This window comes from Saccopteryx bilineata, chromosome 4 (genome assembly GCF_036850765.1).
Source record: "Saccopteryx bilineata isolate mSacBil1 chromosome 4, mSacBil1_pri_phased_curated, whole genome shotgun sequence".
Classification (NCBI taxonomy): domain Eukaryota; kingdom Metazoa; phylum Chordata; class Mammalia; order Chiroptera; family Emballonuridae; genus Saccopteryx; species Saccopteryx bilineata.
The window spans coordinates 48,967,430-48,982,323 of record NC_089493.1 but is presented as its reverse complement, the minus strand read 5'-3'; the positions used below and the strand labels follow the sequence as shown (position 1 = coordinate 48,982,323).

Sequence of the window (14,894 nt, the reverse complement as noted above, 5' to 3'; positions counted from 1 at the left end):
CCAGTGAACGGAACCGACTTACTTTGCCACCAATTATAACTGTTCTGGGCACGAATAACTTCTTAGGGTCTTTCTTAATGCCTGAAAAAGATGGGGAAGTGGGTGGAACACAGAACGGATGGTGAGACCTGGACGGAGCGGGGCGTCCCCCTCCTGGGGACCTGGTGGCACAGGCCGACTCACGGTTGTACATGGTGACCACGTGCAGGCAGTTCAGCAGCTGCCGCTTGTACTCATGGATCCTCTTCACCTGCACGTCGAACAAGGAGGAGGGGTTGATCTTCACCTTGTACTCCTTCTTGAGGAACTGAGAAAACTTCAGCTTGTTTTCCTGTGGAGACAGTGCACACTGCAGGGGTCCTGTCTTACACCTTTTTTATAAATATTTTATTTATTCATTTTTAGAGACAGAGAGAGAGAAGAGGGGAGGAGCAGGAAGCATCAACTCCCATATGTGCCTTGACCAGAGAGAGAGAGAGAGAGAGAGAGAAGGGGGGAGGAGCAGGAAGCATCAACTCCCACATGTGCCTTAACCAGTGACAGAGAGAGAGAGAGAGAGAGAGAGAGAGAGAGAGAGAGAGAGAGAGGGAAGGGGGAGGAGCAGGAAGCACCAACTCCCATATGTGCCTTGACCAGAGAGAGAGAGAGAGAGAGAGAGAGAGAAGGGGGGAGGAGCAGGAAGCATCAACTCCCACATGTGCCTTAACCAGAGAAAGAGAGAGAGAGAGAGAGAGAGAGAGAGAGAGAGAGAGAGAGAGAGAGAAGGGGGAGGAGCAGGAAGCACCAACTCCCATATGTGTCTTGACCAGGCAAGCCCAGGGTTTCAAACCAGTGACCGCAGCATTCCGGGTCGATGCCTTATCCACTGCGCCACCACAGGTCAGGTTGCAGGGGTTCTTCTGACTTAGAAGCATCAGGTGGTCTCTCTTTGAAACGTGCAGCGTAAACCCTCCCGGTGAGTGCTGGGGAAAGAATCCACACCAGGCAGGCAGCCTCACCTGCTTCACGTTGGAAATTTCCCGGAGGAAGACGTCGTCGCCCAGGAAGCTGTGTAGCTTCGTCAGCTGGCTCAAGTCTTTCACATAGTCTTCCCCAATTTTCTTTCATTTAAAGGAAGAGGTGACTTTAGTCAGGAGTGGTGATCAAGCCCAAACGAGCAGTTTCTGTCACTGAGGTGAGTGCTCACACTCTCCTACAGTTGGCTAGCTCAACAACCACACAATACACTGAACGGCTTCACTCACAGAAGAGGCCAGCAATGCTGTGTGGGAAGAACACTTTGCTAGTATCTTAAATGTAGTGTCAGTGACACTCAGTGTTAAAAACAGGAAATCTACCTGAGGGAGGGGGGGAAGAACCCAGATTCCACCAGTCATTTAAATAGCCTTTGTTATCCTCTTTTACTAAAAAAGGGTTACAATCTTTCATCTGTGTGCCATATGAATACTGTTAGTCAGGACCAGGTACATAATTTGCGAGGGCCCTTGTTCAAAAATTAAAAATGTCAAGATAACTGCAGCAGAGAACTGAGTCAAACCCGGAGCCTTGTGGGCCTGCACAGGCCACACGTGGAGGAAGCGGCGCTGCTACAGACTGGACCTGCAAATGACAAGTGCACTCAGGCCTCTCGCATTCCGGTCAGCCCTCCCTCAGTCTCAGCACTTCCCACTCACCTCTGCGATTAGCTCTGCAAGCCCGGGGTTGCAGAGCAGGAGCCAGCGCCTTGGAGTGATCCCATTGGTTTTATTCTGAAACTTATCTGGTTCGAGCTCACTGAAGTCCTTGAATCTGGAGACAGAAGAGACACATCACTGAATCTGGCTGAAACAGCAGGCTCCTGATGCAGCATGAAGTTCAGAGTTAGAGTCAGAAAGCCAAGGGTAGGTTTAGAAAGATCAAGGGTGGAGGGAGAGGCTGACAGCAGCTATGGCTGTAATTCTAAATAGAAACCATTTGCAATTCAAAATAGTTAGAAGAAAAAAATCCAAATCTAATCATTGCCATATGATTTCCTGGCACTGACATATAAACCAGATTTTTCAGCAGAATAATTTTTTGGGGGGAGGCTCCTAAGTCTCAAATTAGGATGGTTCAGAGACGAAAGCCTTTTCTTGTTTAAGAGATGGGCACTTTGTATAGAGAGAAACACTCTGAGACATTCTGATGGGGTCTGTCCTCATCCAAAGCAACCCTGGTTTACTAGCACTGTCTCGTTACTGGAGCAACGTCAGACCCACTCCCACAGGAATGGAAGCTCACACTTCGGTCTTAATGATGTCTGAGTGGATTTTAGCCACGCCATTCACAGCGTGGGAGCCCACAATGCAGAGATGAGCCATGTTGATCCTTTTGCCTCCTTCTTCTTCTATGAGAGACATCCTTCTCAGACGGTCGATGTCTTTAGGAAACAGCGCTGCAATTTTCTAGCCAAAGGAAGAGAAAGGCCGCACTGATCACTCAATGTTTAAAACAACATTGGAACAATGTTCACTTGCCCAACAAAATCTTTGATGGAGCAAACATAAAACTTCACGTCTACAGAGAGGGGTTGGTTAGCCTGAGGGAGATGCCATCCCTCTATTTTAGTATTTTCAAAGATGTCTTCACCAGAGTCCCACCCAAACTTGGATACTTTTGACATATCAACGATGCAAAGAGTGTAGGTCTCAAGTTTGGTAAGAGGAACACTGCAGCCTCTTGAAACCTCTCAAGACCTCATTCTCATGAAACTTTCAACATGACTTACATCTAAATGCTTCTGATTTATCTCATACACGATTTGCAAGTGTCGAGGAAGCAACTTTTCCACCAGGTCTACAGGCCAACGCTCCAGGGCTTCTGGGAGCACAGTGTGGTTGGTGTATGCGAAGGTCTTCTGCGTGATCTCCCATGCCTGAGGAGAAGGCGGGGCTTAGCAGGTTTCCTGTGCAAGAAAGGCTGCCCACAGGTACACACCTCATCCCACAGGGCTGAACAGGCCCTCAATTCCCGCCTATTTGTAGCAGGACAAGTCATTTGCAAGAGAACAATTCTAACTGCTTGTGTGCAATGAGACATACTTGATTCCGTTAGGTCCCTGACTGCTCCAGAGAGCAGGAATATGTTTATGGGGCAAAAAAGGGCAGCTGGTTCTAAAACTGACTGATAAAACTTAAGAAAGCATGCTGAGAAATTGTCCCCACTATTTAACATGTCTTTTATGTATTAAATAAACAAAATTTGCCTGATCAGATGGTGGCATGGTGGATAGAGCCCCAGCCTGGGACACAGAGGACCCAGGTTTGAAACCCCAAGGTTGCCGGCTTGGGCATGGGCTCATCTGGCTGAAGTTGTCAGCTTGAGCGGGGGATCACAGACATGACCCCATGGTTGCTGGCTTGAGCCCAAAGGTTGCTGGCTTCAAGTTTAAGGTTAAGTTTAAGAAGGAGGAGGAGGAGAGGAGGGGAAGAGAAGGGGAGAGGGAGGGGGAGAGACGCAGATGGTCATTTTTCTTGGGTGCCCTGACCAGGAATCGAACCCTGGGATGTCCATACACTGGGATGACCCCCTGTCCACTAAGCTACTGGCCAGGGCTATAATTATTTCTAAAAACCACAAACGGAGCTTTAGGCAAAATGTCCCAACCAAAAATACCCTGGCTAACTGAAGGAAAAGGAAACCAAACTATGCAGACCTTGGACCAGGGCAATTTTTCAATATCCACAAAGATCCTCATCAGCTCAGGGATGGCGAGCGCAGGGTGCGTGTCATTCAGCTGGATGGCAACCTGTGTGGAGGAGAAGCACCAACGTGAAGGCAGCTGATGGCTCAGGTCTGGCTTCCCTGACCTCATACGTGCCAGGCAAAGACCAAGCAACATGCCCACCATCCACAGAGCACTAGAGCATGCTATACCTACTTGACGTTTTTAGCTGAAGTAGAGGAGTAAATCTGATAGGAAGTCCTCGTCCCTTCACTTGTCCCTGCCAGTGTCCACAGACCGAATACTTGCCTGATCCGGAAAGGCATCAAACGCAGTTCCGGCACTATCCGTGGAGCCAAACTTGGAGGCTTTGAAACGTCGAATGACATCTTGCAAGGTAGCCGCCACCACAAAGTACTCCTGCTTCAATCTTAGCTCCTTCCCTTCAAAAAACTTTAAGCCAGAGAGACTGAGTGAGTGGCTCACACTACGAAGTGTGGCTACAACTTGATTGGTGCCTCTGCCAGAGAACTTTAAGGCTAAAGCCCAATGGACACCTGGTGGAAGATGGCAGGTCGGACACCAAGCGTTACCCCTTGCTCTTCCCTGACACTCCATGTAAATGACAGTAGGAGGACATTAGAAAGGCATACTGATAAAGAATGAAGGGAACTGGAGAGAAGACAATAGCAACAATTTTTTAGAAGCTGAAAAATGGCTCAGTGGTAACTGAGCCAGAAGACCCAGGAAAGCCGAATCCTGACTTAGTATTGGCAAAGGGCCAAAAAGCAACTCAATTTTCACCTCGAAGCCCCCAAAGGTTCAGGAGATGACAGCACTGTGTCGCCTAAGGAAGCAGGGGTGAAGATGGGCTAAAAGGTTAGCTGAGAGCCTAAGAAGCGGGAGCCTCAGACCTCACCCCAATTCCCTCAGCTAAGCAACTTCCTCTCCCAACGGAAGCAGAAGCTGTTGGTGTTTCTGCAAAGATGGCGGAACAGAGCCTCTGGATTGGGGGGCACCAGGCAAGGGGAACGTGGGGTACCACCCCATACTGAAAATGGGAAGAAGGGGGTCAAGTCAAAGTTTACGTACTGAATACTGAGACATTCTCTCTTAAACAAACTTCAGAACACAGGCAGTCAATATTAAGGCTATAAGAGGCTTCTCTAGGGAATTTGAATAGCCAAGGGGAGGCCTAAGACACTGGCTGGAAGTGCTCCCAAGGAAACAGCCCCAACAGATCACAACAGAGGGAAGCCCTAACAGCAAACCCCACTCAAGTACAGAGCTACCCCAATGTTGTGGGTCCCACTCCCTTAAACTTTAGTGGCCAACTAAGAATCAATAGACATCTAAGAAAACTTTGTAAAAGAAAGAGGTCAAAATAATAAACAAACAAAAACAACTTAGAGGACAAAGATATTAGAAAAAAGAAAATTATAAAAATACTATTAATATCCTCAGATAGATTAGAAAAGATAGTATATTGGAGAAGATTAAGATGCTTTAAGAAAATATCTAGAGAAAAAATGATTGATTAGAAATTAAAACATGATAACTGAAATGAAAAACCCAATAGAAGAACTAGAAGAGAGAGTTGTGATCACCCAGAAAGTTGGGCAAGAAGACAAACGAATGATAAATATAAGAAGACAGGAAAAGAAACTAAAGGACCAAGGCCCTGGCTGGTTGGCTCAGTGGTAGAGCATTGGCCCAGTGTGTGGAGGTCCCGGGTTTGAGTCCGGGCCAGGGCACACAGGAGAAGCATCCGATTCTCCACCCCTTCCCCTCTTGCTTCTCTCTCTTTCTCTATGTCTCTCTCTCTCTCTTCTCCTCCCCTCCTGTAGCTGTGGCTGGATTGGAGAGCGTTGGCCTCGGGTGTTGGGATGGCTCCATGGCCTCCAGCTTAGATGCTCCGGTTGCAATGGAGCAAGGGCCCCGGATGGGCAGAGCATTGACCCCAGTGGGCTTGCTGAGTGGATCCCAGTCGGGGAACATGCGGGAGTCTGTCTCTCTGCCCCCCCATTAAATAAAACAAAACCCCCAAAACTCCAAAAATCTAAAGGACCAGATGAGGATGTTCATTAGTTCCAGATCATTTCTTAGAGAACTGTAGTGCTTCCAGAGAAAACGGATACCCAGACCCGACAGATAAAAACAGACTCATACCAAAGCATCCTCCCAAATTTAGTATACTTGGAAGTAGGTGGTTGAGAAAAGGAAAGAAGGAGGGATGGAGAGAAGATGGGAGGTGCAGACAGAGGGAGACTAAAAGCTTTCAAAAGGGAAAAAGTGCAGGATTCAAACAAAAGGTCAATAACTAGAATTGTGTCGACTGTAACTTAAAATTTTTTTATAATTAAAAAAAGTCAAAATTGCATTGTACTTCTCAGCAATACTGCAAACTAGAAGACAACATCAACAAAAAGATCTGAGTGTTCTACATTCAGGCAAACTATTGATGTGAGGGCAGAATAAAGACATTTTCTGACATGCATGGTCTCAAAAAAATTAACCATTTCTAAAACCTTTCCCAGGAAGCCCTTGAAGCATGTGTACTACTGAAACAAGGCAGTAAACAAAGGAAAAGAAAAACATGAAAACAGATGACCCCAGGAATTCAATGAGCACAGGGTCCTCTGAATAACAGGGAAAGAAGATCCCAAGATGACTGGGGAGCAGTCGGCCAGCAGAGGTCCAGAAGAGGCTTTTTTACAATAACTGAGCTAACGAAACACCTACCTAATGTGTCTGAATATATCGAGAGGAAATTTCTACAGCTGAGGGAGAGTGAAGGGTAAATTAGGGAAAAGTACTCAGAAAACCAAGCCAAAATAATAAAAATTATTAACTCCAGGAATAACAAAACTTTTTAAGCAAAGGAAAGATAAGTGTGTCATTATATGACGACACACATATGCCCAGATCAGCATCCTGAAGCATTTACATGATGATAATAATTTAAACACGGACTACGGAGCTAGTGGAGATGACATGTACCACGTTGAGAGGCCTGGGGCAGGAAACAGGCCTCTGTGTGGTGAGGGAAGGAGTGAACGCGAGGCAGTGAGCTCGACTCGCATCTTCCACAGTGGGAGTCGAGAACTGTAAAAACAGGCAAACTAAGAAGAAGCAACAGCATGCTGTTAGAAATACGGAGGTAAGAATCCAGAAAATCAGTTAAAAGCAAGGGGAGAGAGTTGCTTCTGGGAAGTGGAAAATGGGAGACTATGTTTTTATATAAACCTCACAGAACTGGTTTTCTCTTTAAACTATGTGTGTGTGTAACTTTGACCAAAATTTAAAAACTAAATTAAAAAATGTAAAGTCATTAATAGGAAACTGGATTGATATCACCAATGAGAATTTATAGGTGAAATTTGGAATCTTTTTAACTTTCCTTTTGGCACTCTTTTATATTGCTTACACTTTTTTCTAAAGGCATGTGTCATGGTAAAAATGATAAAGAAATCATTCTTAAAAGTACTCTAAATCCATCCAAAATGAATTTAAACATTTATTGAGTTAGGGAATTTTTAATATCCTAGAAAGAAAATGATTAAACATAATCGCTGACCTCAAGAAGTTCAACCTAGTGGGCAGAGATGTGTAAACAAGGCTTTAAATAGTGATGATTTTTTTAAAAGTTAATGTTATATTTTAGTACATATACGCAGTACTTTGGGAACCTGGGTCCTCAGGTAATTTTTTATCTGAGCCCTGAAAGATGAGTAGCAACTTGTCAGATGGGCACAGAAGCAGGGAAGCCTGGGAAAGCAGCCAGGTGAGAAAGAACGGCCAGAGCAAACCGTCCTGCACATCTGGGACCTCACTGCCGGGCACGATCATGACCATGTTAATGAAGACTTAGCACATCTAAGATTCTGTGCTTCTCTTACAGGTGCTCAGAAGTCTTTAAAGATCCTTAAGCAAGAAAAAATTATCTAACTCATTGTAGAGGGAGGACAGATTCTCCCAAGTTAGGGAGAAGGAATGAGTTTATTCTTGTAATTACAGTACAAAAACAATTTAATAGGCTTCTACGGCCATACCACCCTGAACATGCCCAATCTCGTCAAAAACAATTTAATTTGTACTTAAATATAAGCTACCTCTTACTCAATAAATTTAGGCCATGGAGTCATCCTCAGTGCCTGAGCCCAACTCACTCCAATCGAGCCATGGCTACAGGAGGGGAAGACAGAGAGAGAGAGAGAGAGAGAGAGAGAGAGAGAGAGAGAGAGAGGCAACAGGGGCAGGGTGGAGAAGCAGATGGGCGCTTCTCCTGTTGCTCTGTGCTCTGACCAGGAATTGAACCTGGGACATCCACACTTCCAGCCAATGCTCTACCACGGAGGAAACCGGCCAGGGCGTATTATTTTTTAAAAAATCATTACAGCTTCAAGAAAATGATTTTACTCATATAACAGTTAGAGCTAGGTATATTTAAACCCAATAAAACCCATACAGTCATCTGAGATTCAGTTCCAAGTGTTTTTTTTTTTAAGCTAAAGTTATTCTTAGTGTAGAATTAGGAATAATAGCCTATTAAGAAAAGGTGTAAAGAAATAAATAAGAGGCAGAAGAAACAAGTGTTTGCTCTTGGGTCAGCACCGAGGTCCATGACCCCACCTAACTGGGGATCAGAGGGCTGGAAGAGCCCCATCATCACGGGAAAGAGGCCAGGCAGGAAGCCTCCAGGGACCCTGAGAAGGGACGAATGAAATTTCTGTCTGGAAAGTAAGTAGTGCTTCAACTCATCTTTTATATCCAGGTTTGTTTGGAAATACATGAACAGAGCTTCTCAGTTAGTCAGGGGGTCACTAATCAAGGGCAAATGCCAATTTTGATTACATGAATGGCACAAATTTGTTTTCCTTACTCAGGGGGAGGGGAAATCTAGACAATTCAGGAAGAGATATGGAAATTAGTTTGCACTGAAGAAACAAAATCAATATTAAAGCTGTGCTTTATAAGGCTACTGAACAGGCGCTTCTAAAATAAGCTGCTTCTGTTTCCACTGAGAAGGCAAGCTTGATCACTCACATTATCATTGGGATAGAGGACTCGTGAGATGTTCTCGGCCAGATTTCGGTCCAGCACGGCCTGAATGTAGTCTCCAACATTAACTGAGGGGAACGTCAGAACAATGAATAAACAGACAAGCCAGCAGCTGTTAATCGAAGCCCCTTGATCACATCTGTTGCTTGCTGCGTGCCATGTGGGATTCCTACAATTCCTAAAACTCCAAAAGGATTTCAATAAACCTTTATGTTTTGATTCACATGAGTCTAAGAAGGCCAGACTCAAGGACTGCTTTAAAAATGTCCTCCATACTTGCTCTTTCATATGGCTGCTTAGTCACTGAGAAGTTCAGATCAGAAACTCAAGGCTTTTTTTCTCAAGCTCAGTTTGGTTCTAACCAGCAATAAAAAAGAAACCATTATGTCCTAGTCCCCAAGATCCTTGCTTTGTGTCATCTTTCTAGAGCAGTGTACTGACTTGCTTCTGAGATCAAAAAGATTAAGCACACACACAGAGAAACAAGAGCCCGTGCTATACTCACAGTCTTGGAGGTTAAAGTCATTGGGCGCCCGAGCAGACCAGAGGCGCATGGTGTTGACAGTGTTATTCATGTACCCAGGCACTGGGGTGTCATATGGCAGGGCCAGGACCACCTGTGGGATTGAACCAAAGCAGCTGTTCATTGTTTCCCAAGCATGATGATGTGGGTTGAACAATGGGCTGGGCGACAGCAACTGGAATTCTGTTCCTAGCTCTATCACCAACTCAAACTGTGTGAGGCCTAAACCAAGACAAGGATCCCTGGGCTGGGCCAGGCATGCGGGCTGTATTAGAGGCCACTGCGAATCCTCCTCCCATCAGACCCATCGGGAAGGCTGGAACCATCCAGACCGCAGGTCCCCTGTATCATTTCCCTGTGGACGTCTCTCTTGTGTTCCCTGTCTGGATCTGGATGCAGGTCTTTTATGTTTCAGATCAAACCACTGTTCGAAGAATAATAAAATATAATGTGCAAACAAAGTGACAAATGTGAATCTATACCCATTAAAAAACAGTAATCAAGATAAGTTTAGTGTAGGTTATTAAATGATCTGATTTCAAATATGGTAAAAATCAGTGGAACGAAAAATTTATGAAGATAGATTACTTATGGTGTTTGAAATGCTATAAAACTGACACTCATACAGACAACAGTATGCTGATTACCACAGGGAAGGGGGTGAGGAAGTAGGAAAGAGTAAAAGGAGGCCAAATATATGGTGACAGAAGATAATCTGACTTAGGGTGCTGGGCACACAATACAACATACAGATCATGTATCATAGAAATGTACATCTGAAACCCATATGACCTTATTGACCAGTGTCACCCTAATAAACTTAATAAAAAAATAAAATGCTATGCTAGGTTTTCAAAGTTGCATGAAGAAGAGTGATTTTAGTGATCTGATAAATCAGCTGATAATTAGCTGAGATGGGTCTAAGTAAGCTCTGGAAAAATCTAGCTCAATCTTTGTGACAGTCATTGAAACAGAGAACAGAAAGATAAACTGTGTTTCATGTGAGTTTAAAATTTACACTGGAAAAGCCTAAGACTCCTTTCTATTCCCTGCCTTAGAGTCAAGCTCTAACAAAGAGGAACGACAGGTTAATTACATGGGAGGATGCTGGAGATCATTTAGTGCAACCCACCCATTTTGGACTTGAAGGGAATGAGGCTGAGAGAGAAGTGACTTGTCCAAGGTCACAGTCAATGGTAGGGTTGAAATTGAAACACAAATCTCTTTAATTGAGTCTGCTGAGTAATGAATGAATGAAACATTATAGCCTATATCAATCAATCAATCAATCATACATACTCAGTCACGCTTTCATGAATGCCATTAACCTCATAGTAATACATCGGTCTTCCTTGACTATCTTTCACTAGGCAATAAAGGTCTCTGGTGATTTTTAAAGTAAGTTGTGATCAATCAGGAAAAGTTGTTTACAGAGTGGGTTGAGTCTGGGTTCAAACACAGTTTGTCCTTCTGACTCTTGGAGCATAACTGAGGCAGCTGGGGAAGCACATGGCTCGGAAGTCCCTTTAGAGAACTTCAGGCAGAAGTGCTGCCTCTGGGCTCCACCCGAAGCCATCTTTCTCTGCCATGCTACCATTGTGGAGAATGAGAGCTGGCACGCCTCTCGGGAGCAATCCTGACTCTCAGGTTCCATCAGCCTGGCTGCTTGCTCAGAACTGCGCTGCTATCTGAGGCTCTTCCTGAGAATCCCCCTCCTTCCCCCTGTGTTTGTCAAAGGTGTCACACCTACAGTGCAGTCTGACAGACTTCCCACCTCCTCCGGCTCCCTCTCCCACAGAAATTTGCCCACTATATCACCTGCACTTCTACTTCTCTGGGGCCTGCTTCCAGAGGACCTGTCCTGACACAGTGCCGTGAACTGCTCAGTGTACTGGCAGCTGCCCACAGCACGCATACACCATGTCTGACCTCATGTCCTCTGACCCGACCTGCTACAGGTCTGGGGCTGATCGGTGATGATTTGCATAAGTCTACAAAGTTCTGCACTGTTTGGGTCACTCATCTTCTATTACATCTGCCCCCTAATCTTGCCTTTGTGGGCACAGAAAACACAGTCTCCCTAATTGAATTTCTGGATATATACATATTATGAAAATGTTTAGAGGTGTTTTATAAATACAAGGTAGCTTAACACTGGGACCTACAGTGCAGACAGAATGCTTCCAGGACTGATCGTGTCAAGAGCACATATTTAAACAGATCAGAAGTCACTGGAAGTTTTGGACATCAAATCTATACCAAGTGCTTGTTAGTTTAATACCAAATACATGTATGAATTCTTTGGACATATTAACAATTGATTTGTTTGTAGCTCTCCTGATCATATTTATAACCAATTGCAACTTTTAATCTGTTTCATCAAAACAAAAAAGAGAGACTATCTTGAAATCACCATATGAGTTTATTCTATCAATATACTATGACCTAGTTTTAGCTTCTAATATGTTACTTCATATGCTGAATAAATTCAAGTTTAATAGGAAAACTTTTTAAAAAGAGACTAGCGTTACATGAATCAGCAGAACAGACCATCGGTTTAATAAGTCAGTTAGTTATAACATGGATTTAAGTGCTTCTAAGACAAAAATGAAGCATTTATTCATGGAGACTAATCCACAAACCAACTGAACTCAGCATTACAATTCTAAATTTCCCTTCCAGTAATAACAACATTTACTTGATCTTTACTACTTTCTTTAATTTTTAAAGAATGACCAGTGATAAATCTATTCTAGTCTAAGGCCATATTTGCTAAACAAATATCTCATGTGGAGGTAGACAGTGCAGCCCTGTATACCTAGCAGTTATTTACCAGGAAGTATGAAGCCAGCAAAGCACAAGCCACCACTGGGGGTGCCGAAAACTGAATTGTTCAGCAACAGAGTAACACTCAAATCTAGTGGTCATGAAGTAAGTACACTCTGTTGACATCAACATTTTTCTCTAGGAATGATTTGGCACAAATAACAAAGTAACATTTTGCAATATTTTGCATTATTCTTTGACATCTCAATGAATAGGAACTTTGGAAATTCTTTGAATAATTACTTTAGTTTTAAAATATTTACCCCTGAGAAGTTATAAGTAAATAAATGTATCTATGTGGTGGGGTGAGGAAGTACTCTTCAATTTATTCAATCTTGGTATCAACAACTTCCCGTAGAGCTGAACATACTACGATTGTAGAATTGATTAATCTCTGGTAAAGCTGATTGTAAAACGACCCTGGTGAATCACTCGACCTTGGGAAAGTCACTCATCTCTTGGCCTCAGCTTCCTGTCTCCAAAATGAGTGGGTTACACCAAGAGGAGTAACATATTTATTTATAAAAATATATTATTCAATATACAACACATTATACTTAATATTATAGACACATTATACTCTAGCTACATATTCACTGTGCTGTACTATACAAAATGCTCCGAGTCAGACGCTCTCAATACCTGGGTGTCGATCCACTTGGCTCCAGCCTCGCTGTGCTCTACTCTTCCGTAGAAGTGCACAGGCAGCATGAACTCGGGGCGGGCCTTCTCCCAGGGGTTTCCATGCCTGAGCCAATCATCTGCCTCTTCTACCTGCAAAGAAGATATGTTTTAGGAAGTATATTTCAGGAGATGGGGACCTTGCTGTTTTCATTATATCAAATTAAAAATATCTTTAACTGGGCCCTGGCCAGTTGGCTCAGTAGTAAAGCATCAGCCCAGCGTGTGGAAGTTCCAGGTTCAATTCCTGGCCATGGCACACGGGAGAAGTGCCCATCTGCTTCTCCACCCTTCCCCCTCTCTGTCTCTCTCTTCCCCTCCTGTAGTCAAGGCTCCAGTGAAGCAAAGTTGGCCTGGGCACTGAGGATGGCTCCATGGTCTCTAACTCAGGTATTAGGATGGCTCAGGTTGCAATGGAGAAATGCCCCAGATGGGCAGAGCATCGCCCCCTAGTGGGCTTGCCAGGTGGATCCTGGTTGGGCACATGCGGGACTCAGTTTCTCTGCCTCCCTGCTTCTCACTTCAGAAAAATATAAAAAAAGATATCTTTAACTAAATCAACTTGAGAATATTGTTGGCAAGAACAGTGTTGGTTCTGTCAATCTCAATTCATGGCTGTTACTGTCTTACAACTAAAATCAACAAAAACAGTACTTGTTAATACTACTCTAAATGTTTTATATGAATTTTTTCATTTAATCTTTATAGCAAACCTACAGGAGGACACTATGATTCCTTTTTTTTCAAGTGAGAGTAGGGGAGATACAGAGACAGCCTTCCTTCCACATGCGCCCTGACTGGGATCCACCCAGCAATCCCCGTCATGGGGCCAATGCTCTGTCCATCTGGAGCCAGGCTCGCAACTGAGCTATTTTTAGTGCCTGAGGTGGAGGTTCCATGGAGCCATTCTCAGCACTCAGGCTGATGTACTCGAACTAATTGAGCCATGGCTGCAGGAGGGGAAGAGAGAGAGAGAGAGAGAGAGAAAGAGAGAGAAGGAAGAGGGGTGTGTGTGGGGGGGGGGAGAAACAGATGGTCACTTCTCCTGTGTGCCCTGACTAGGAATCGAACTCAGGACATCCACATACCTGGTTGACACTCTATTGATGAGTCAACCAGCCAGGGCTGATTTCTTTTTTAAAAACAAGAAAATTGTAACTTGCTCAAAGTTGCACAGATAGTAAATGATACAGCTAAAATGTGACCTTAGGAATGTGTTCTAGAGCCTAAGTCTTAACTTTGGTGAATACAAGTATCCAGCTTTAGTGAAAGAGAGAGCCCTCCAGGGATGTTCGTAGTTGGGAGAGCTGGATATGACGGGTCCTACATGATGGTTTCAGTCAAGATTCTGCGCCTGTTATGTACAGAATCAGTTAAGAAATGCTACTCATAGAAAGCTCCCTTAATAAAGCTGATTTCAGTAGAGGTACAGAAGACTATTACATTTTGTTGTCTTTATTTAATTTAATCCTTATATAATTTTGATTGAATAATGATTATTAATTATGGTTCATTTTGGAAATAACATATACTAAGAGGTAAGAAATTTATTTTGAAAATTTCAATATTTTACCATTTATTTATGTTAATTATAACAAAAATTCTTATAAAAATTTAAAAATCATAATTGGTATTTGGGATATCTAAATATCAAATGAACTTTGTTTTTTAATAAACAAAAACATCAAGAACAAAAGACAAGTTGGGGGAGTCTATTTTTAATGTAAAGATATTATTTACATTAAATATTTATAACATATATATTTAAATTTATGAGATTTAAAATATATATAACATATATTTAAAAAATGGAATTATGTTCTGCCAGTAAGGTTTTTATTTTTTAGTACAAAGTATCCTTGGCAATGAGATTAGAATATGGTTATTTATTCAGCTTTAGTTTAAGAAGATACTGTTTATGAATTAAGACACATCATCACTGGATGCCTCATGATCACTTAAATATGAATTCAATGCTTGTCCCAGGCACAACGTGGAGAGAGAAGCAAATACAGTTACTGTTTTTTGAGCTATGACACAAAATATTAATGTCAACAACCAGATAAGCAAATACATAATCATTTATTGAAACACTGCTCATGACTTTATAGCAAGAAAGCC

The 14,894-nt window shown here is 43.2% G+C and overlaps 1 protein-coding gene across 2 annotated transcripts in view; it reads right to left on the bottom strand.

Annotated features, from left to right (window-relative positions):
• Positions 1–14,894, bottom strand: part of PYGL (glycogen phosphorylase L) — a 46,281-nt gene that overhangs the window by 14,214 nt on the left and 17,173 nt on the right. For both annotated transcript variants that reach the window (XR_010731479.1, XM_066278435.1), the window contains exons 5-15: positions 12,735–12,866; positions 9,249–9,360; positions 8,729–8,811; positions 3,992–4,135; positions 3,674–3,766; positions 2,747–2,893; positions 2,260–2,423; positions 1,674–1,788; positions 999–1,100; positions 184–331; positions 23–81 (exon numbers count right to left, since the gene is read on the bottom strand). Coding sequence is in view for 1 of the 2 variants with exons in the window: in XM_066278435.1 (XP_066134532.1) it covers positions 23–81; positions 184–331; positions 999–1,100; positions 1,674–1,788; positions 2,260–2,423; positions 2,747–2,893; positions 3,674–3,766; positions 3,992–4,135; positions 8,729–8,811; positions 9,249–9,360; positions 12,735–12,866 (1,299 nt within the window). In the remaining variant the exon portion in view is untranslated. The remainder of the gene's footprint in view (positions 1–22; positions 82–183; positions 332–998; positions 1,101–1,673; positions 1,789–2,259; positions 2,424–2,746; positions 2,894–3,673; positions 3,767–3,991; positions 4,136–8,728; positions 8,812–9,248; positions 9,361–12,734; positions 12,867–14,894) is intronic.